At 40.2% G+C, this 23,438-nt stretch overlaps 2 protein-coding genes across 5 annotated transcripts in view; both read left to right on the forward strand.

Annotated features, from left to right (window-relative positions):
- Nucleotides 1–13,875, forward strand: part of rtel1 (regulator of telomere elongation helicase 1) — a 31,968-nt gene extending 18,093 nt beyond the window's left edge. The window contains exons 14-34 of one of the 4 annotated variants that reach the window (XM_074643061.1): nucleotides 1,195–1,266; nucleotides 1,381–1,462; nucleotides 1,817–1,949; nucleotides 2,980–3,093; nucleotides 3,552–3,592; nucleotides 4,094–4,179; nucleotides 4,328–4,405; nucleotides 4,581–4,658; nucleotides 5,040–5,186; nucleotides 5,307–5,422; nucleotides 6,475–6,598; nucleotides 6,757–6,922; nucleotides 8,459–8,616; nucleotides 8,922–9,017; nucleotides 9,490–9,700; nucleotides 10,101–10,238; nucleotides 11,068–11,199; nucleotides 11,867–11,980; nucleotides 12,496–12,684; nucleotides 12,806–12,928; nucleotides 13,556–13,875. In XM_074643061.1, coding sequence (XP_074499162.1) covers nucleotides 1,195–1,266; nucleotides 1,381–1,462; nucleotides 1,817–1,949; nucleotides 2,980–3,093; nucleotides 3,552–3,592; nucleotides 4,094–4,179; nucleotides 4,328–4,405; nucleotides 4,581–4,658; nucleotides 5,040–5,186; nucleotides 5,307–5,422; nucleotides 6,475–6,598; nucleotides 6,757–6,922; nucleotides 8,459–8,616; nucleotides 8,922–9,017; nucleotides 9,490–9,700; nucleotides 10,101–10,238; nucleotides 11,068–11,199; nucleotides 11,867–11,980; nucleotides 12,496–12,684; nucleotides 12,806–12,928; nucleotides 13,556–13,626 — 2,469 coding nt within the window. In that variant the 3' untranslated portion in view covers nucleotides 13,627–13,875. The remainder of the gene's footprint in view (nucleotides 1–1,194; nucleotides 1,267–1,380; nucleotides 1,463–1,816; nucleotides 1,950–2,979; nucleotides 3,094–3,551; nucleotides 3,593–4,093; nucleotides 4,180–4,327; nucleotides 4,406–4,580; nucleotides 4,659–5,039; nucleotides 5,187–5,306; nucleotides 5,423–6,474; nucleotides 6,599–6,756; nucleotides 6,923–8,458; nucleotides 8,617–8,921; nucleotides 9,018–9,489; nucleotides 9,701–10,100; nucleotides 10,239–11,067; nucleotides 11,200–11,866; nucleotides 11,981–12,495; nucleotides 12,685–12,805; nucleotides 12,929–13,555) is intronic. The other 3 variants (XM_074643063.1, XM_074643062.1, XM_074643064.1) reach the window with 3 other exon arrangements.
- Nucleotides 13,876–14,623: 748 nt separating this feature from the next.
- On the forward strand, nucleotides 14,624–23,438 carry icmt (isoprenylcysteine carboxyl methyltransferase). The gene is made up of 5 exons (XM_074643066.1): nucleotides 14,624–14,872; nucleotides 17,070–17,158; nucleotides 17,526–17,695; nucleotides 18,921–19,138; nucleotides 20,999–23,438. Exons 1-5 carry the CDS (start codon nucleotides 14,654–14,656, stop codon nucleotides 21,176–21,178), a joined length of 876 nt encoding a protein of 291 aa, XP_074499167.1. The 5' UTR covers nucleotides 14,624–14,653; the 3' UTR covers nucleotides 21,179–23,438.

Raw genomic sequence — 23,438 nt, forward strand, 5'->3', positions numbered from 1 at the left:
CTGGACTCCACTAGACCTCTGAAGGTATGCTGTGGTATCTGGCACCAAGCCGTCAGCAGCAGATCCTTTAAGTCCTGTAAGTTGCGAGGTGGGGCCTCCATGATTCGGACCTGTTTGTCCAGCACATCCCACAGACGCTCGATTGGATTGAGATCTGGAGAATTTGGAAGCCAAGTCAACCCCTCCAACTCGTCGCCATCCACATGATGTAAAAGAAAACGTGATTCATCAGACCGGGCCACCTTCTTCCATTGCTCCGTGGTCCAGTTCTGATGCTCACGTTCCCATTGTAGGCGCTTTTGGCGGTGGACTCGGGTCAGCACGGGCACCCTGACCGGTCTGCAGCTACGCAGCCCCATACGCAACAAACTGCGATGCACTGTGTGTGACTGTGTGTTCAGAACCAGCGTTAACTTTTTCAGCAATTTGAGCGACAGTAGCTCTTCTATTGGATTCGGACAACACGGGCCAGCCTTCACTCCCCACGTGCATCAATGAGCCTTTGGTCTGACCCTGTTCACCGGTTCACCGGTTTTCTTTCCTTGGACTACTTTTGGTAGTTCCTGACCACTGCAGACCGAACATCCCACAAGAGCTGCAGTTTTGACCCAGTCGTCTAGCCATCGCAATTTGGCTCTGGTCAAAGTCGCTCGAATCCTTACGCTTGCCCATTTTTTCTGCTTCCAACACAAAGTTCAAAATGTTGACTTGCTGCCAGGTGCCATTGTAACGAGATAATCCATGTTATTCACTTCACCTGTCAGTGGCCATAATGTTATGGCTGATCAGTGTATGTGCTGGAACATTTTTTTAGTGAGTCAGGTACGGTGACTGTGTGCAGATTCCTGTAGTGTCAATGCCACAGAGAGATTGTCAGCTTTGGTATCATTGTGTCTGTGCTCATCGACTCTATCTGACAACCTGAACTATAGCCAGAGAGACTGCACAGAAGTACGAAGAGATTGAGTTGTTAGATGGATATTGATCTTCTCATCTCACTCGTTGGGGAGAAAACAAATTAGCATATTTTTCCCAAAATGTCGACAATAGATTATCAGGTTTGCCGCTGAACATTGCACCTGACACATTTTTACCAAATTGGTAGAATACATCATTGATCCATTGCATTAATAGCAGTTAGTTGTCAGTTTACTGCAGCAACAATAATTCCTCCTTTCTTTCCTTTTCTTGTAGCTGGTGTTCTGTGGTGAACCAACAAAAGAGGACAAACAAAAGCTGATGGAGTCCAACACGGCTCATTTTAAGGTGCATGTTCACTAAAAGCCCTGAGTGGCCATATGGAAATGATTGTGCATCTCCACACACTTGTTAGTTATGTTTACAGTGATGCCAGCTGTCATATCTGTCTGTTTGGCTCAGGTTCATATCCATCGAGACACCAGTTATCAAAAGAAAACACAGAGCACTGATGTGTGGGCTTCATCTTCATCAAAGAAACAAGGTAATAATACACAGCGTGTGACATGCAGGCTTACAGTGTGCACACAGTTACAGCTGTGGAATCATTGAGCCTCTTATTCAGTCTTCATTTCAGACACTGAGTTAGAAAAGTTAGATCTGAATATCATTATTTTTTTCTATTTGCGTAGAGTGTCAAATGAAATCTATCCCAAGACTAAACACTAAATGTAATGTCCTCTATTTAACTTGTGTCAAAATGAATTAATGACCATATCGCCATGACATATTGTGTTTGCTGTTGAAAGTTTTAGTTTAGTTTGTCGTTAGTTTCTCTGCCCATACTCTGAGTAAACCTGGTTTAATGGGCCTTATGTGTTTTCTTTGCACCTTGTAGGCAACATTCTGAGTTACTGGTGCTTCTCTCCTGGCTACAGCATGCAGGATCTGGTGAATCAAGGTGTTCGCTGCATCATTCTGACCAGCGGTACCCTCTCTCCCCTGTCCTCATTCACCTCCGAGATGAGGATGTAAGTTACCCGTTGCTCCTCAAAGCTCATTTTACCTACAGAGGTGCACATACGAGTGGTAGATTTGCCCTAAAACACTGTAAACTACCGCTACTGCTGTCAGTCACAGTCTCTTTTCAAAGCAGAGTAACATATTAGGGCTGTGTATTAGCAAGAATCTGACGATACGTATCATGATACAGGGGTTACGATTGAATATATTGCGATATATTGCGATACTGTAAGTAGTGGTATTTTTGTTTTTAAATCGAATTTTAGGAAAACTGTCATAGTATAAAGAACATACCGCCATAGGCATAAAATCTGAGTAAAAAAGTTGACTTTTTTTATACATTCAGAACAGTGGGATCTGCATTTGTATTTATTACAGTCCCAACATCCAACATCATAGCACTACTTTCAGAGTGCACATATAATGAGAGGGCACATCTCTTTGCAAATTAAATAAAGTATTGACTCAACTGTAAACTATTAATTAAAAATAGTGTTTTTGAGAATCGATACAGTATCACAAAACATAATATCGCGATATTCGATTTTTTTTCTCGATATTTTCTTACACCCCTATAACGTATGTGACTATGAATCCATCTGACTGCTAAAGATGGTACGTAATCCCTGGAATTCCTCTGTCTGTGGCGGCCAGGAAGAATTAAACACAACTCCCCACAGTTTTCTGTTTTTATATGTCTTGATAAGGGGATATCGCCCAGATCGGCATGAAAAGACATCCGGTCCCATTTTTGTGGAGGCAAAACGACAAGCGCAAGCAGCGCTCAGTTTGGTATTTTCTTGAGCATGATATTTGCCTTGCCAGTCTGTGTGGTATTTTGGTGCACAGATGGGACGATAGGGCCATTCAAGTGAGGCAGCACAAAGCGAGTTGTTGGTATTTCGGTACTTTGCGCTGAGTAGACGTCTCAGATCAGTGTGCCACTTTGGTGATTTTATCAACTAACTAAATACTTGGAGAAAGAATAATGCTTCTTGATCTTGATCCCAATGTGCGTTGTTCTTGCTGTTGATGTAGCAAATTCCCAGTGAGCCTGGAGAACGGCCACGTGATTGAGCGGGACCAGATCTTCGTCGGCATCATTGAGCGAGGCCCAGACGGGGTGCAGTTAAGTTCAGCGTTTGATAGAAGGTTCGTATTCTGTTCTACAGACAAGCTTCTACACTTTTATCAATGAGTAGTTAACAAACAAGTGACATACGCCAACCGCAGTACCACGTTGTGAATCTTTTTTTGTTTGTATTGGTACAAGCGAAGTCACATGACTCACGAGTTACTAATATATTGGGCAGATTGTTTGTTGTATAGTTTGATATTCTGACGTGAGAATATAAGTCTTACAAAACAAATTTCTCCTCCTTTCTTTTGATATTGTTTTGCTGAGCTTTCTAAACCCATTCCTGTCTTTTACATAGAAATATCCATCTCTTTCTATCCCAACCAAATCGTTTGAGTACATCTGGCACAACGTACTGACGTGACTCTGCCTTTGGAGCAGTTACTTTAATAATAAAATAGTACTCTACAGATGCTATACCTTCTTTTTGTGACAATGTAAATAAAACTAATAATCTTTCCATCTGTTACAGGTTTGTTCCAGAAAACATGGCATCTTTAGGCAACACTGTTGGTAAGATCACACAACGTAGACATGTTTTTATTCTGTCATGTTTCTGAAGACATGTTTTTCTCAGCATCATTGTTTGTAGGTAACTAAACGGAACTCATTATTTCACCAAGAAATGTCCTATTTGAACAGGAGGCTTATTAGCTTTCTCCCAGCATTTTTAATTAAATTATAATAATAATAATATGTTTATTTGTAGAGCACTTTTCAAGCACAAAGCACAACGTGCTTTCAAAGGAAATTCACATAATGTACAACAGAATACACTGAAACATAAATAATTAAATAAAAACAACAGAATGGGAAAATAATGAAACAAGCATATACATATTCATACAGTTACATATGCACATATATACACATCAGCACACAAGCATACAAAAGACTATAATTCAGACTTCAAAGACTATAATTGTGCCTGTAGTGTAAGATTTTTTTGTCATTTCTCGATCGATCTTTCTCGATCATCACATGAATGTGTTGCTTGCTGTGTTCTCTCCTCAGCCAACCTGAGCCGTGTGGTTCCCCATGGTCTCTTAGTGTTTTTTCCCTCCTTCCCTTTAATGGGAAAAACCCTGGACTTCTGGAGAGTAAGTGGAAATTCAGCAGAATCATCTGTAGGAAAACCTCATTATATTAAATAGCATTGTTGTTGATGTATTTATTATTAAATGATTTCTGAATTGAGCGTTGCCATGTAAGATCAGATTCAGTGTTTGTGTTGTGTTCTTCCACCAGGCTAACGGACAAGCAGATCGCATTGAGAACGTAAAGCCCATGTTTGTTGAACCTAAAGGAAAGGGCACCTTTACTGAGGTGAGTGTGGTTTTATTAATTACCTACATGCAAGACTTTGAAACCTCCATCTGGACAATATAAAGGTTCCCTCAAAGAAACCTGGCACAAACAAAAACATTGGTAACATTTATACAAAGGGCTTGTCAGTGTGAGAACTGATAACAATTAATCTCGTCTCTCTGTCTGGTCTCAGATCATTGACGGATATTACAACAAAGTCAATGATCCAGCATCCAAAGGGGGGTCCTTCTTTGCTGTGTGTCGAGGAAAGGTGAGGTTACTGTCTGTCCATCCCTATAATGTTATCAGCCATGTTTATTACCATTTAAATGTATTCTTAACGTTCAGGTTTCCATACCACATGACCATATTTAAGAATAGAAATGTGTACAATAAGATTTGTCCATATTCTTTCTCGTTGCCGCCGTTAAGCTCTATTGTTCTCTTTGTCTCTGACCATCTTTGTGCCAGCATCAACTGCAATTGAAAGCTGTTATATCTCAGTTAGGCTCTTAGTTTAACAAGAGCTGTGTGAATGAAAAAGGTCTGTCAGTGTTCAATTTCATTAGAAAAAAGCAAGAGTGCCCCTCCTACTAAGTTAACACAAATGCTTCCCTCTCACAGCATTTCTATAAATGTCTTCCTGTGCCAGGCAAGCGAGGGACTGGATTTTGCAGACACCTTTGGTCGGGGTGTCATCATCACTGGCCTTCCTTTCCCTCCAAAGATGGACCCTCGAGTCATCCTGAAGATGCAGTTCTTGGATGAGATGTGTCGAAAGAAAACTCCTGGGATGAAGGTGAGCGGAAACTGCTTACTGAGTTTCACTGAAAAGGCTTGATGTTGTTTTAGTGGCTCAATCTTATCGTGGTTGTTCTTATTTCTGTCTCTGTCTTCCTGTGTGTGTGTGTGTGTACAGTACCTGTCTGGGCAGGAGTGGTACAAACAGCAGGCTTTCAGAGCTGTGAACCAGGCCATCGGTAGAGTCATTCGCCACAAGGAGGACTATGGAGCCATCTTGCTGTGTGATCAGAGGTCAGACATCTGTTATCAGTCATGTCATGACAAGAGAACCACTTCTTAAGAGCAGATGTTCTTAAGAAGTGATTTAAGAGACCTGAAACATGAAATAAGGCGATTAATCGATCAACGGACAATTAATCTGCAACTATATTGATAATCATTGAATCTTTTCAGTCATTTATTCAAGCAAAACATTGCCAATCATTCACTAGTAGCACTCAATTGTGATGATTTGCTGCTTTTCTCTGTTTTACATCCTAGTAACAGCTGGAAATCTTTTGGTTTTGGACTGTCGGTCAGACAAAACAAGAAATTTGAAGACATCGTGTTGGGACTATAAAGACTAGCAGGTTTTGCCACCCACTGCTGAATAAATAACCCGGGCAAAACAGCAGTATTTGGGGGAGATTTCTTTTTTTGCCCACACATTCCCAACTGAAAGCAGAATCAAAATATTTCCAAGAAGTAAAACTATGAAAATCATCCTTGAGCTCCACTGTCAATGAAAAAAATCATAACTGAATTAAAAATGTGATATGAATTTGGAAAAAACACATGAAATAAAGATTAACTACTAAAGTGAACTGATAATAGTAGTCAGATTTAAGCAAACAGTGGAAAAAGGAAATCACTTGAATCATTAAATCATAATGTTTCTAACGCCAAGGTGCCCCACTGGCCTACTGATTAAGGCACATAACGACATCCGTGGTTCGTGGCACAAGTGTAAATGATAAAATGAATGATGGCTGAATTCCATTTAGCTGCTTCAGTTTCCGGATCCTGGTTTAGACCCTTTTCACAGCAGACAGTGTGACGGGATAGCAGCTTTCATTCAACCGTTCCTGCCTCCTAAATGCCCACTCCTTTCAAACTCCACACTTCCAGTTTGTAACGCAAGCTTTCTGTTAAACATTTTAAGTCTCAAGCCCAAGCCGAGGTAACAATGTGATGATGAAGGTGGATGGTTTAGATAAATAACGTGTTTTAGAATAACTTGATTGGATATTAAAATAACATGATGTAGAATAACATGATGTAGAATAACGAGACTTTTCCCACAGGTTTAGAAGCTCTGATGCCAGGGCTCAGCTTCCATCATGGGTCAGGCCTTATGTGCATCTGTATGGCAGCTTTGGGAATGTAATCCGTGACCTCTCTCAGTTCTTCAGGGTTGCACAGAAATTGGTAGGTTCTAGCATACACAGAACACAAACATGCTACAAGTCCTTGTATTAACTATTTAGTTGATCCTGGTTGTGTGTCGGCTCTGCTTTATGGAAGTTGATTCCAGTTTAATGTGTCAGCTTGTACTGACTGTTTGTGGTTGTGTTTGAATGTGCCAGAGGCCTGTGGTAGAGAAGAAGGCTGCAGCAGAGAGCTGTGGGACAGTGTCTTTACCAGACACTCAGTCCTCTGCTGTCACTTCCTGCTCATCCTCCCAAAGCTCCCATACCCAGAAGGCCAAGGTGCTGGACGCCCACCTCCCCAGCCTGAAGAGGAGGAGACTCAGTGAGTACAAACTTAAAGGCAGTGTTTCCACGCCATTCTTTAAATCCACAGAGGAAAGTAGGCTTGGGCGGTATTACGATATACCAGACGCTCCGCTTCCTACCATGCTGTATTGATGTGATGTATTGTAGTCCACAGCGCGCGCCACCAGAGGTCGGTATGGTGTAATAGACAGCTGAGCTCAGAAAGATGGCGACTGAGTGTTTTGGGTTTAGTGTTCTTCAAACTACAAAAGCAGTTTTTTAGCCAAATGATTTTATTCATCTACCAGTCTGCCACCACCACCCGCATATCATCTCCGTTCAGCCCACTGGTGTGTCGACATCGTCGGTAGGGCTGGGACGATACACTTATCTCCCGATTCAATACTATCACGATACTTGGGTGCCGATTGGTATTGCAATTTATTGCAATTTTTTGTTAACTTATTTAACACTAGACCATGGGAAAAAGAGGAATCACACACTTCTAGGGACTTTTGCTTTGGAAAATATCTAAATTATTACTGTAAACATTTTTGATTTTCAGCATGTATGTAGTCTGAGATGTCCTGAAGTCAAATATATCAGTCAATGTCAGGAGTTATTTATGACATTTTTTTCCCAGCAACCCGAAAATCAAAGAACAAAGACATTCCCCTCACAAATTAGTGGTATTTTCTTTTTAATTTATAAGGGACATGTAATGTTTTATACTTCTGGTGAATATAATCCAATCAATCTTATTTCTATATATGTATTTTGTGTATACAGTTCCCTTTGTTAAAACTGGACATCCGTTGCTATCTCTCCCGTCAGCTCCGTTCTCTTTATACATCTATGGTCCGCTCCATCGGGGTCGTTTGAATGCATTTAACATAAATGTCAGTATATGGGTGCTCTACAGTTGTAGCGTCCATTTGACCACGGAGATGAGAGTGACGGATGGCTTGACCGCTACGTTACCACGATACGATAACGTTGCCTGTCCGTGACAGAGTTAGAATGCAGCTTTAGCGGTGATGTCTAGTTCTGCTTTTCCTGTCAATGTGTGAAACCCAAAGTGTTTCCATACTTTACTGGATGTGTAGTGTTTACCACGTTGGATTGAATGTGTGAGGGTGCAGGTCGTATCCACGCAGACCCTCCGCCTTTTTCTACTTTCTCGTTTCGGCTCGCTGCGGTTTGTTTTGGTTGAAGGATACGGAACGGATATGACGTCACGTTACTCAGACTACAACAATAAAAGCGGTAACTTCCTTCTACCTCTGCATAGATTCAAATGAAGCAAATATGTTGATTCTGCCATTAAAAAATTGTTTTCAAAATCGTTGAAAATGACGGCGTAACATTAGCGAGTGTGCGATCGAGAGACAGAAAGAGGGAGTGAGCGAGTATGAAGTTATCAGTAAGTACGAAGCGGGGCAGTGTGTGTTCAGTTTAGGCTATTATCGCGGTGAAATGTCAGGAAGCTATGAAAAAACAGATATTGCCCAAGCCTAGAAGAAAAGCTAGTCCTTCATTGATTTGTTACCTGCTGTCTGGTCTTTGTGATCAGATGAACATGCTGGAGCCAATGGGATGGCCAAGATCTGTATTGAGTATGAGTGTGAGGTGCAAGAGAGTCAGAGGAGACCCGCCAACCTGCTGGATGCTCTGGAGCGAGGGGACCATTGCGGTGGAGAGGACGATGACGCCGTTGTGGGAGAAGAGAAGGTAGCTTGTTCACTGTGAGACACTGTGGTCTGTCCTACTAGTCTTCAGACATGTTCTAGTTTGTACATGTCACAAAGAGAGGCTTTGTGGAAAAGATAAGACCTGTGTATACAACAGCCAATTTACTGTGGTAAATGTCTGGTACAGTCCCATTTGCAGTGAGAATCCTACTGTGTATAATGGCCAATGTGTGAAGTGGGTCAGTACATCTATTACTGATGTGTGTTATGCCATGAAACAACAATGGTTTAGTATTTCCAAGAGGACTGTACTCACCTGCTCCATTTAACATTTTTCTTTTGAAGGCAATGCGTTTGTCCACACTGTCTCTTCAATGTGACAAGAGGATGGATGATGAATTGCGGGGAGGAAAACGGAAAATCAAATTGGTCCAAGAACAGGTACATATTACATTGAAAAACACTAAGCACTATAATTTGGTGTTGTTAGATTTCCTGTTTTTTTAGATGCTTTACACCACTAAGAGCCTCCACTGGAGCTGCCGCGGTGTTGCTGTGCACTCAGAGCTCCACACCCAATACACAGTTATGTACTTTAAGCCTAAAAAGATGCTTTGGGTGGCAGTTACACACAGAAATCCCGAGTGAAGTGGCTGGTACAGACAGCTGCACTGAATAAAATCTAAAAGTGTCAGTCTAACAAGTTAAAACTGCATCCGTTTTAGACGGAAGGGTGTTGACATCCGTCTGTGGTGGTGTAACAGTGTAGTGTTAAAGACAGGACCAACTAAGTGCATGGTTGCTGTTGATTTTGTGATATTCATGGTGTTGCATCTTTTGTTTGATTTTTATTTCTATAAAAAGTATTTTTCATTGCAAATATAAGCAGTACGGTGTATTTTTCTCCTCCAAGAAATCGCGGGTGCCGGAGGAGGTCTCTGGGGAAGGAACATCCAGCAGAGTTAAGAATATCCTGGCGGAGATGAAGAAGTCACTGAGTCGGTGCAACTTTGACCGCATCATACAGGCTCTGCAGACCTACAAGAAGGCTGACAACCTGGACGTCCTGCTGACTGAGACAGCTGTCTTAACTGAGGACACTAATACTCACAGTCTGCTCCGGGGTAAGCCTTCTGCTGTAGTGAACTGCAACGTATCTTAGGCAACCTGCACATTTACACTTACACTCATTTGTAAGCGACAGATGAGTCTAACCATCAATGCGTAGGGGGCAGCCGTAGTGTGCACTGTATTTATTATACCCCCGCGACAACGTAGTTGGGGGTATATAGCGCTCCACATGTCCATGTCTGTAGTATAGTGTGAAGTTAATTCAGTTTACTGTCTGTTATAAATGGTATAAGTTTAATAAACCCATTTTGTTTCCTATGATACTCAAGTAATCAGGATATAATAGTGATGATATGTATTAGTACTTGTTTTTGCCTGAGCATCCAGACGGTGTGTGTTTGTCTTTCCATGTTAAGTTTGCCACTATTTGATAACGCAGCCTCTGTGTCACAGGCCTCTACCAGTTTATTCGCCCACATCACAAAATGAGGTTTGATGAGAAATGCCAGGAGCTGACTGGGCGTGGCTGCGGATACAAACCTAATCACTCACTGTCTGCCGACGAGAAGAAAGCACTGATGCTCCAGAGTGGTATGAAACATCCCAACCCAACACTGCACTCTTCTTTATATGTTGGAAATGTGTCTGACTATCGGCAAATAGGTTTTAATAGTCTGTAGATTATTTTTTCAGATCATGTGATTCTATAAAGTTGGTGAAAAATGGACATTACTCCCTCAAGTCAGTAATGACATCTTCAGATTGCTTCTTTTGTCCGACCAACAGTCCAAAACCCCAAAAGATATTGAATTTATAATGATAATATTTTCTTTACAATGATATAAGACAGGGAACAACAGCAAATCCTCACATTGGTGAAATTTGCAGGTGAGCTAGAATCATGGACAGAAATATGTGTCACTAGAATCTTGAAGTTTATTGGATTTCAGTCCCAAACTAATAAATTCAGATTGAAATTGTGCTCTTCAGATTCAGATAAATTAAGTTTGGGGACAGTTTTCCATCATGACAAAGAGGATTCAGCAGGCAGAGACTGGCCCTACTATTTCTGTTTGCTTGATATTTGTTTTGTGTCGATCTAAATCTGCCCCCTTGTTAAGATCCTTGAAACTCTGGTTGACGACTAATGTGCTTATTTTGACTATAACTGTATTCTCCAGCCACAGCAGTCAGGTTTTAGACCACGACATACTGTAGTGCAATCTCCGCCACTACACTTGTGTTGAAATGATATCGTACATTCTCCAGACAAGAAACAGCACCGGGCAAATGAACATGGCAAAATATGGAGGGCTTATCTCATCTGTGTTCACGGCATCCTGTTGACACAAGAGTTAACTAACAGTTAGTTGACAGTAGGAAAGGACGACAAAATCTCTTATTTTCTGTTTTCTTAAAGCTACAGCCAGTCTGCCTGCTGTGGGTCTAACCTCCTCCAGTTGGACGTCTACCTGCAGTCAGCTGAATACACAGCAGCTCAACAAAGGAGGACAGCACCTAAACCAGCAAGGAATAAGAGAACCTCAGACTGGTAGGACATAACATCCTTTGGTGGTTCTGCCTTGCACCGTCTCTTCGTAATGGCCTTCTTACAAGCTGCCAAGAAGACTTTCAGCAGATATATCTGTCGTCTCTTAACACATACTGGTCCTTTTTTTATCGTTCATTTGTAGAGAGTATTCTAACTTGCTGCTTTATGCCTGGTATTTTTCACTGCCTGTAGTTAAGAACAAACGTAATAAGATTGTGAATATGTCTAGCAAGATAGCTGGTCAACAACAACACATTGTGACACTGCTTTGTGAGTCCCGAGCGGTGAGGAAAGGGCAGGGAAATCCTCAGTGATGTATCACAACCTCTCTATGGTGAATATGAGTTGTTGCCAGAGGGACGGAGGTACAGTGTGCCACTTTTGCGGACTACCCGTGCCCAGAAATCCTTCATACTTTCCAATATAGCTCAGTTAAAGAAATCAGGGTGGTATGAGGTGTGTGTGATTTGCATTATGTTGTACTTAATTCTTGATTGTTCAAATATCTGTCTTTAATTGTATTGTCTTTTTGTTGTGGTTGTATTTGTCTGACAGTTGACACGGAGTTTTTGAAAGGATAAATAAACTAACTAACGAGAGTTAACTGATGGTAGACAGTAGGAAAGGAAGACAAAATCTGCAACTGTTATGTTTTGTTTTCTTAAAGCTACAGCCAGTCAGCCTGCTGGGGGTCTAACCTCTACCTGCCAGCTGAATACACAGCAGCTCAACAAAGGAGGACAGCACCTAAACCAGCAAGGATTAAGAGAACCTCAGACTGGTAGGACATAACATCCTTTTATCTTTTTAATTCAGTAATTATCAAGTATTCAGTGCACTTGCCGGTTTAAACACAAGACAGTCAGCAGGTGAGGACAATCTAGAGCCGTATGTCCTGAGTGCTCTTTTGATCATTACTTGCATTACCCATATACAGTACTTAACTAATCTAACATTATCTAGTCATTACTGGTAACTGGTAACAATGTGCTTATCTCGACTGTATTCTCCAGCTACAGCAGTCAGGTTTTAGACCACGACATTGTACAATCTCAGCCAATACACTTGATGATATCGTAGATTCTCCGGACAAGAAACGGCACCGGGCTGCTGTTACACAGCATATCGTCTGCATATCAAAACAGCATTAATAAGTCTATAGAAATGTCTATGAACTAGGAAGTTTGAGTGTGTTTCGGTTGAAGAATAGTGTAGTTTAGTTCATAGTTTTTAAGTGTATTAGGTGTGTTGAATGACATGAAATCAATTCCAGTATTCCCTTCTCATATCAATCAGGTTCTGCTTCAAAGAGAGACGTCCCCGCCACCTTTCTGGCTGATGTGAAAAAAGCCGTCGGAGCGGAAAAGTCAGCTCAGCTCTTTCAGGCCATCCAGAGCTACAAGAAGACAGACCGCTATGAAGACCTGGTGACCACAGTGGTGAGCTTATTCACAGAGAGAGATGAGGACTTCAACCTTCTAATCAGTAAGTCCTTTCAAATCACTACACATATTTACATTCTTGAAACAAAATGTTGAGGTTTGGGCAAGAAGTTTCTCGTCGGAGGTTTTCACTATTCACTCACTTTGATGTTTCTCTTCTTAAGGATTCGGCATGTTTATTCCTCCTCGCCATAAAAAGCAGTACAGAGAGATGGTGGATGCCTTGATAGGTCAGTCCGTCCCCGCTGCTGATGTTCCCGCTGTGAATGAAGACCAACAAACACACGGTGAAGAACAACCCAATGTATTATTGTATAATAGAAGCATGTGTTTGTGTATTGCTTTATACGTTTTGTATCTTCCTCTAGTGTTTCAGAACAGCTCAGGGGTCACCGAAATCATTTGGAAACCTCTTCATGGAGACCATTAATATCTCTAACAAACCTTTTGGCAGTCGAGCTAGTAGATGTCAATGGGTGATAGTTGATCACTCGCAGTAGACAGCTTTAATACAGAAACCCTCAATGAACTGGATTCACTACAGCCTGTCACACCACGAGTGGGAGCCACTGCACCACAAGAAAGAATATTCAGAAACTGAAAGAAACACTAACAGTCCCCTCACATTCAAGATTCAAGCTGTTTATTGAAACTCTGGTTATACAGCGCCGGGCAAAGACATTTTGGGGGGGGGCAGGTGCTCAAGCGGAAAAAAGGGCACCTCTCATAATTATTTATTTTTTAAAAAATGAAGAAATAAAGAAAGAAAAAAGAATACCCATACACGTCTGCAGATATTTAATATTCAACCAATCTCCACAAATTTATAAATTAGTCCCAGATACATTTTTCAGACATTTATCACAAGAAACTAGAAACTAAACAATAACTCCTTTTCTTGTTTTGTTTTCCAGCTTCATCATCACCGTCTTTGAAGGCACAAAGCAAGATTTCCAGTTTTTTCTCAAGCAGCCAAAGAAAGTAGAATCTGAGTTCCAAGAATATTGTGTATGTGATTCAAACAGCCCATAACTGTTACTGCTGACACAACTACTCAAGCTCTGTTCTGGGCAGTAATCTGGCGGTGGCTTTTTAATGTAGCTCTAAATGAGGTGCACAGACTATTCACAATTCAATTGTTCTTTATTATATTAATGTAATGTAATATAGAGAAATATTGTAATGTTTATATTATGTTTTTATATTTATTCAGCTAATTAAATTCATGAAAGTACAGGTGCCTCAAGTGTTTTGTGTAACAGCAGTCCTGCTCAATTTCCTGTTTCACCACAAAAAGTAACTGAATAGTGATAAAAATATACCACCACCAATTACAGCATAAGGACCTTTCACTGGAGATGATCCTCTGCAAAGGAGCTGTTGGAAATCCACTGAGCTGCTGTTACTGGTTAAATTAGTTATATATTTATATATAATGAAAAAATACAATCATGGTTTTGAACATTATATATATATTTATTTATATATATATATATATTTATTTATATATATATATTTATTTATTTATATATATATATTTATTTATATATATATATATATATTTATTTATTTATATATATATATTTATTTATATATATATATATATTTATATATATATATTTATTTATATATATATATATTTATTTATTTATATATATATATTTATTTATATATATATATATATTTATTTATATATATATTTATTTATATATATATATATATATTTATATATATATATATTTATATATTTATATATATATATATATATATTTATATATATATATATATATATATATATATTTATATATATATATATATATATATATATTTATATATATATATATATATATATTTATATATATATTTATATATATATATATATATATATTTATATATATATATATAATCCTGTCATGGCAAAATGTGAAAGCGTGTGCGTGAAAGCAGTAAACGGAGATCACGTGGTTGCCATTTAGGTATCGCGATAGTTCCTTCGGCACAGCACTTCCATCATGGCAGGCAGTAAGTTGGTGCTAGAAGGAAGAGTAAGTATAAAAGCGTTTATTTTAGGACTCAGCGTGGTTGTAATCCCATTGATCAGGACGTGGTTCGGACATCATGACTGGGTCTTTGATTATCTGACGGAAACTTCTGGGAAGATCGTGATTTGTGTCCACATTGCAGTGAGCAACGGCCTCTTGCTACTCCTCTACAGAGGACCGCTGTATAAGGTGAGCTCTCACTGACTCCCTGCCTTCATCCTCATTAACGAGCAAAGCGAACAGGAGTTTTACTGATGTCCAGCAATCTAGCACTTCATCTGCCTCCAGCTGATGTTGACACAGCTGTGTGACAGGTCTCACTTCACCATTTAAACTTTAATGTTGCTCTGCTAATGGTAGCTAGCTAAGCCAGCTACCTGTTTAGGTAAGAACAGACTAATCTCCTTAGTTAAAGAGGAACAAGACAGCTGGTGTTGATGTGCTCAAGATAGAAACCTAAGCCAGGTAAAGCTGCGGTGGCTTAATCCCTATCTGTCCACTTGGTGGGTTTAATTTAATTGTAGAAATCGCCTTGACAGGTCATGTCTGTCTGTGACACAGAACCACATCCACAGAAGTGGTAGTTCATTGTTGTCTTGCTTTGTGTTGAATGTAATCTGCTTCTATAACATGACTTGAGGTATTTAATGAATTACCAGGTTCCTGGTATAAATTCGGCGAATTTTACTGAACAAAACTGTAATTATATTGCCTTTTTAAGTCCACCTAAACTTTAAGAGATGGTCTAAATTGGTGTTTGAAGATAGAAAAAAAAAAGCGAATTTAAAGAAGATTTAAATCCATTTTCAAAATGCATCATGTTATTCCTCTGGTCTAAGACCAGGGAATGAAACTAGCACCTGCCAAATAACAGGGTCAATGTTGGCTGGTCACCTGCCAACATGGCAGACAGGTTTTCCTTATATTAAGAAATATTATATTTAAAAAGCAATTCTAAAGTCTAAATTAAATATATGGGTAACACTTAATTTTACAGCTCCACAAATGTCATTGTTATTAGGTGATAATTAGCAAGTATTTGAAATTTCTTTGGAATTACTGTCAAATTACCCCAATATTTACCTCAGAATTTATCAAAAATTACTTTGTTATAAACATCATTTAATAATTATATTCTGCTATTTCCCCAGTAGCTGGTAATTTATTTAATACATTTCCAGGAAAAGAATTAACAAAATGAATTGATCTGCTTTATTTCCATGTCTGTTGGTAAATTGATGATAATTAGTAAATAACTTCTTTGAAATTTCTTTAAAAACTCCCTGAATCATGACATCAGCTACCAGGTTACATCTGTGTAGACAATAAGTCACACAATGGTGAGATTTGTGCCTGATCAGAAGTGTCTTCTATTAGTTTTAGTTTTCCACCTCTGATGAAGAGCAGCTGCTTCTCAAGTCTAAGAACCCTATTTTAACCATGAGATGCTATTTTAGCATATCATTATTAAATTATGTTTATAATAAAGTATTTTTTGATAAATTGAGGTAAATATTGGGGTGATTTGAAAGTAATTCCAAAGAAATTTCAAATAGGTGACTTGCTAATTATCACCTAATTACCATGAAATTTGCGGACCTGTAAAATGAAGTGTTACCAAATATAGTCATGGATTAAGGTTACATGATATATTCCATAATTCTACGGTCTGGTACCGCTGACTCAGTGTTTACAATTTTAAAGCTTCTACCTAGATTTCAGAAGTGGCAGACAAAAACAATGAGTGGCCAGTAGAAATGCTCAGTGACCTGCAACAGTGGCAGGTGAGGAAAAAGGTTACTTCCAGACCCTGTCTAAGACAGTCCAAAAAATATTAGTAAACATGAACAACTCTCTCCCAAATCCCCAAAACTAGAGTGCTAAAACTCAAACTAGTGATGTCATAGGGTAAAACATTTGTAACTGCTCCATAGACAATGAATTGGAAGAGATGACACTGAGAGCATCCAGGGGAATGTTCTCAGTATATGGTTCATTTTCTGTTTCACAACTGGCAACGCTACAATAGGATAAAGCTCATTTGGGTACAAAAGAGACATGAATGTGCGGGTCCACAGAATGATTGTCTATATGGAGCAGCACCAGACTTTATACCCTATGACATCAAGTGTGAGACTTCTCTGGTTTCTCGCTTTGAGAGAGAGGAGCTCATGTTCACAAATATTGATTGAACTTTCTTAGTCCATGGAAATAACATCTTGGTATCGGTGGTGTTCCCCTTTTAAGAGTGTACTCTAATGGTGGGTAAAATATCTGGTCAACTGGTCTTGAGGCTAACTATTGAGAAATAGGGTTTTGTTTAGGTAACGCTGGCTGTTTGACCCGGGATAACCTGGGATAACCCGAGTGTCCTATCTCGTTCCAGGTTGCTGTGAGAGCCTGCTTTCTGGGAGTCACTTTTGGCTGTGGCTTAATTATAAGCTGCTCTGAAACCACTTGGACACATTTTGGCTGGTACGTACATATGTTCAGGCGTCACTCATTTAGTGTGATCAGTTTAATTTTTTTTAAGTAACATGACGCTGCTGTGTAGAAATGCATTTCATTGTTTTATTTTGTATTAAATTGATATTAAGTATTGTTTATTTTTAGTTTAACCTTGTACCCACCCCATAATATGCTCACAACCTTTTTTTTTATCTTGTATTGTTTTACACAATTGAATCCCAGTAAATTAAATTTGGCATAATTGTGATAACTCCTTGGTTAAGACAGAGAGAGAGAGAGAGAGAGAGATACACAGTGAACCAGAGCATGTACCATATTTTGTAACCCAGACCTGCTGCAGTTGAACATGTGTATTAATCGTGCCTCTCTGCAGGTACATGTGCTCGCTGTCCTTCTTCCATTACTCTGAGTACCTGGTGACGGCCTTCATCAACCCTCGCAGCCTGTCGCTGGACTCATTCCTGCTCAACCACAGTGTGGAGTATACCCTGGCTGCTGTCTCATCATGGTTGGAGTTCACTGTGGAAAAGCTGACCGTTCCAGGTTGGTGTGTCTTCAGTCTCTTCGTCACTGCACTCAGTCCACTCAGAACTGTCATCTGTACTTTTGTTGATGGCACACAAAAGGTTTGCCTTTCAGTATTCCAGTATATAACGTCTGGTTAAGTAACATTTACCTCAGGACATGTATATGGGCATACAGAGCATGAATGAGTTAACAGTGTAATGGCTAAGTCACATGGTGAGTCTCTGAAGTTCCTGAACATGACCCAGGGGCCGACCGAGCCTCTATCTAGTCTTTGAGAAAAACCTGCTGCATCCCATGTTTAACAGACCTAGAAAGTTCTCCAACCTTCTACTCATTACAGAGCAGGATGGTTTGTGCTCCTTCCAGTTCATCAGTTTATATCTATTGGTTCTTTAGCTGTAATATTGTCTGTGCTCTTCTCACTGGTTGGGCATGGCTCTGTTGGGAAAAGGTGATGTCACATATTTCTGTGTACCAATTAGAATCTGATGATATAGATGTGGTTGCTTGTTTATGTTTCAGACATAAACATATCAGATCTGAATCCAGCATCATTTCCACTTACGGAACTAGGGCTGTCTATTGGTTACGATTCAAAATATTACGATATATTGCGATACTGTAAGCAGGGCGATATATTGTTTATTTTAGGAAATGCGATTGAGACCATAAACTCATGTTTACAATGTTTACTGAGGTAATAAATCAAGTGAGAAGTAGACTCATTTTCTCAGAGACTTCTATACAATCAGACTTCTTTTTGCAACCAGAGGAGTCGCCCCCTGCTGGCCGTTAGAAATAATGTAAGTTTAAGGCACTTTAGCTTTTCATTGGCTTCACTTCTCAGATCCGGAGGTTAGCCCACTGGTCCCACTTTATTTCCAGTTGCAGTGTATGTGAAGGACATCAGCTGACAGGAAGTAAACATGGACCCAAACTGTTGCCTAGCAATGCAGTTCCGTTGAAATGTGCTTTTCAGACAGAGGGTAAACACTGGCATATTCAGGCAGACAGTATGAGGAAGATAAATGTTTTTTTTAACATTACAGCATGTAAACATGTTCTAGAAGAAACACAAAATACAAGAATGAGCCTGAAAGTGAACATAACATGAGACCTTTTGAATGAGTTTGAAGGATTCTTGAGTCAAACAGAACTCCATCACAGATCCTACATGACCTGCATCTGGACATACTCTACCACATAGTGCGACTTTTCATGCCTTTCTCCCCTCTCTCAGAGCTGAAGCAGCTGAACTGGTTGAGCGTCGTGGGTCTGCTCCTGGTGCTGTGTGGTGAGGGGCTGCGTAAGTCGGCTATGTTGACGGCCGGATCCAACTTCAACCACATTGTCCAGAATGAGAAGGCCCAGAGCCACGTGCTGGTCACCACCGGGGTCTACTCCTACTTCAGACACCCCTCCTACGTGGGCTGGTTCTACTGGAGCGCAGGAACACAGGTGAGCTGCTGCAGCACCGCTCAGCCTCGTGCTCAACTCATTCATACATAAACAGTAGAGTGTTTTAATATCATGTGTGTTTGCTGTCTCATAATGCTGCAGCTCAGATTGATACCTCGTTTTAATTTTTCAGACACTTTCATCGTAATGATATTCATGAATCCTGCCAAATATGACAATGTTAAATTGTCAACAATATGTCTCCAATAATGTTTTTTCTCTTGGAAATAAGAGATAACTGGTTGCTCTGTGTGTTCAGTCGTAAGACGAAACGTGTCCGGTGCTCTTGGAAAACGGGGGGGGGGGATCAGGATAAACAGGAAGGAAATCCAGGCACTCCAAAATATCAAAACAAGTGGCAACGAGGAAGAGAATATATATATAAAAAAAGCCTTTATTGTAGTGGCTAAATCGTTTAAAAAGCCAACGTTTCGACCACTGTAGGTCTTCTTCAGGGCTTACAAACAAACAAACAAACAGGCGGATGTGGCCTCACTTATATGGTATCGACAACCAATGGGAGGCAATCACATGATCACCATAGTATTACAAAATATCACAAAGAAAAAACACAGAAACAAGTAATTTATGTCCTTCATTAATGAAACTACTCCTGCTTTACAACAGAGGCTACAAAGCAAACATGGAAGACTATACAGAAAGAAAAAAAATATATAGAATATTTTTTATTATTACTCACAGAGAGCATGTCAAATCTATATCCTCATTAAGACCAGGATACTTTAAGGCATCCAGTCGATGGATCCAAAAAGTCTCCCTCTGGTAACGTTTTTGTAACCTGTCTCTCCCCCCCTCCTTGACCAGCGGTTTAATATGTTATATGCCCTATATGCGTAACAAAGAATCATTAGCACCGTGATACTCACTGAAGTGTCTAGCCATGGGGTAGTCGCAATTTCTGACTCTGATGGCATATTAATGCTCGGCGAGGCCGTGTTTTTCTGTAGCTTAGCGTGACACAAATTTGACATTTGAATGTAATGTGAGATAACGGAAACATGTGTTCCTGTGCTGCCTCTTATTGCTGTCATGGGTCATTGTTGTAGTTGGCAAGATTTCCTCTCCTCCTACCTACAGTGTCCTACAAGTGTCTCAGCGGCATCTTGGATGATTTGGGCCACAGAACCACACAGCACATTTTTTCAGCTCAAAATGTACCGTAAAGGGAGATTTGTGAAGTATTCAATACTGTTATCAACATGGGAATGGGCAAATATGCTGCTTTATGCAAATGCATGTATATATTTATTATTGGAAATCAATTAACCAAACAAAACAATGACAAATATTGTCCAGGCAACAACAGCTGTCAGTGTGTCAGTGTGTTGACTTGACTATGACTTGCCCCAAACTGCATGTGATTATCATAAAGTGGGCATGTCTGTAAAGGGGAGACTCGTGGGTACCCATAGAACCCGTTTTCATTCACATATCTTGAGGTCAGAGGTCAAGGGACCCCTTTGAAAATGGCCACGCCAGTTTTTTCTCGCCAACATTTAGCATAACCTTTGAGTGGTATTTAGCCTCCCTCGCAATAAGCTAGTATGACATGGTTGGTACCAATGGATTCCTTAGGTTTTCTAGTTTCATATGATACCAGTATCTTCACTAGCTTTAAAACTGAGCCCGTTACAACCTCCGAAAGATCGATTGCATTAAAGAAATTAGTGGCGTTAAAATGATTTTGTGTAAACTTTGACGGCCCTACTAAGAATAAAAAACATCTTCTCAAAGCCTGTGTGTGTTCCAACACCCTTAATCATATTATTATTAAGATGATGGTCTGCTGTCCTTTGGTTGTTCCGTTTTGTTTACTGACGACACTGTTGACTGTTGCAGATCATGTTGTGTAACCCGGTGTGTATACTGGGCTACACGATAGCCAGCTGGCGGTTCTTCCGGGAGCGGATCGAGGAGGAGGAGCTCTCCCTCATCCATTTCTTTGCCGATGACTATGTGGAGTACAAGAAGAAGGTCCCCACCGGGCTGCCCTTCATCTCGGGCATTCGTGTCAACTAGTCCCGGGAGCTGGATGCTGGACTTAACAGACTCAAAGCACTAAGGCACGTCAGACCTGGTGGGTGTGTGGGCGTCTGCCATGGCGGCTGCCCTCCAGATGGAAACCCTGCAGCTGGCTGAGAGCCTGTAGCTCACAGACAGAGATCGAGACAGCTGGGATGGCGGGCATGCAGCTGGGCTGCTGTTTTTCTACCAACTTCCAAAATCCAGTCAAAGACCAGACAACCTCCGCTGTACTACATGTATTCCAATAACAGCCACTCCATCTGTTTCAGTTGTGTTTCTGTTTGCATGCTCTGACCATGCTTAGTGTTTTCACTGATGACCCGTTGTGTTACTGCACTGGGCCCTTTAGTATCGTATAGCAGCAGAGAGTGAAATCACCGTTCTCTGAAGTTTTAATGGCAAATGTTTGGAGATGTTTGAGTTTCACAGGAAATCCTCCAGGTTCAATAGGTTGGTGTGATTATCAATATTTTCAAGAAGTCGCCACCACTGTGTGGCCCTAGTTCAGGCAATATTTCACTGTCCCTAAATATTTCCATTTTTAAACCTAAGAAACGCTGAAGGAACTTAGATATCATAACAGTACCTCTCTGTGTCTAGTTTCCAGTACCCATCCCTGGCCATGAGGCTGGGTCAAAATGATATTCAGTCTTATGTTGTGTTGCTGCAGGTCTTGGATCTGTGTGTATCATCATTATGAGGCTGATGGGAGTGTGTGAAATGAGCAGGATGTGTTTGTGTCCTCGCCGGGGCCGTTTCGGATCTCTCTTGTCGTTTTGTTTTTTGTAATGAACTTAAGCACGCCAGGTTTCAAGTATGTTCTCCACAGGTCTGCTTCTAATTAGAGTGCAGACCTCTCCCCCTCTAGTCTTGAAAAGGTGTCTCTGAAAGGTTTGTATCATTTACAGAGGGGTGGCAGCTGTAGTCATCTTGGATTCATAACAATTACAAAAAAAAATTAGCCAAATTTCCGTAGAAACTTCTCAGACCACCCCTGCATCATAATAATCCACTGCTCCTTGTTTCTCCACTCCAGAGCTAAATGCACCACTTCATGTCGTCGCCTCCTCTGCCACAAGCTGTGTGTTTAGGGTTAGGGTTGATTTAAGTAACAGTTGGAACATATGAATCCAAATATTTCCAGTATAGTGTCCCTAATAATATGTACTTTTTTAAAGGTGGAAAGGCGTCTCCAATAGAACAGACAATGGACCGCTAAAGCTGTCCACTAAAAACACGAAAATTTTAATTCTGCTACAGTCTGTTGCTCTTCAACGCCGCCTGGGTGAACCAGTGCATCCAAACAGTTGTAAAGGGAAGAAGAGGTGACATCACAGCTTTTTTTATTTAAGAATTTATCCCCAGAAGCATTATTTAACAATAACAGAATGAATAAAAATGTGTAAAAAGTATGTTTCTATCAGGTTTTAGGGACTTTTTAAATGTAGTTCGCGAGGAAGCTCCATCATTTACAGATGATTTCATATCAGGCCAGTAGTGGCCTGATTTAACCCTGATATCCACTTCCTCAACGTGCACTCAGGCTAAAACACCGAAATTACAGCATCGGTTTGAATGAAACTTTGTCAGGTGGTTTTTGAAAGAGTTATTTATGAAGCTGACAGTATATTTAATTGAGACATGTTTCCGTACACAGGGGTGTGATAGATTGTAATTAAACAAGTTTCATCTGAGAAAATCTGAGTTGGGTTCACCTCCTGATCTGTATAGGGAAGGAAGTTTTGACATCATTTCATGTGTTGTAGCCTCTATTGCTTTTTTTTGTTTATATCTCTTTTTTGTTTTAAGTCACCATCCTGAACAGTGTTCTTTACTGACATTTCCATCAGCATCAGTTCATCATTGTGCTTCTCCTGTTGACCTGTTATGCCCACTGTGTGTTAGAAACCAACCAATTGACTGAGTTGTATATTGGGGTTGAGAGAGTCTGACTCTGCAGCTCTCTCTCTCTTTCTCTCTCTCATATATTGATCTGTCTGAATGTCTTCACAGTGCTGCTATCCACTCTCCAAACCCTGATCTCATTGTGTGTTTGAGAGATACCAGTGAAGTGAAGATTTTCAGAAGCAAAGATGTTCTGTAGGTAAAAAAAAAATTCTAATTAAAGGTACCCTCTGGCATTTTTGACCGCTAGTGGCGCAGTAGTGTTATGCTTGAATGAGTATGTTGGTGTGTGTGAACCATGAAAACTTCATTTAGCAATCTTCAAGAAAATAAATCATCTTATTCAGAA

The sequence above is a fragment of the Sebastes fasciatus genome, chromosome 8 (genome assembly GCF_043250625.1).
Source record: "Sebastes fasciatus isolate fSebFas1 chromosome 8, fSebFas1.pri, whole genome shotgun sequence".
NCBI classification, from domain to species: domain Eukaryota; kingdom Metazoa; phylum Chordata; class Actinopteri; order Perciformes; family Sebastidae; genus Sebastes; species Sebastes fasciatus.

Coding starts and splice junctions, on each gene's coding strand:
- icmt (XM_074643066.1), top strand. CDS start 14,654: ATGGCAGGCAGTAAGTTGGTGCTAGAAGGAAGAGTAAGTATAAAAGCG. Junction 14,873..17,069: donor ACAGAGGACCGCTGTATAAG/GTGAGCTCTCAC, acceptor ATCTCGTTCCAG/GTTGCTGTGAGAGCCTGCTT. Junction 19,139..20,998: donor ACTGGAGCGCAGGAACACAG/GTGAGCTGCTGC, acceptor TGACTGTTGCAG/ATCATGTTGTGTAACCCGGT.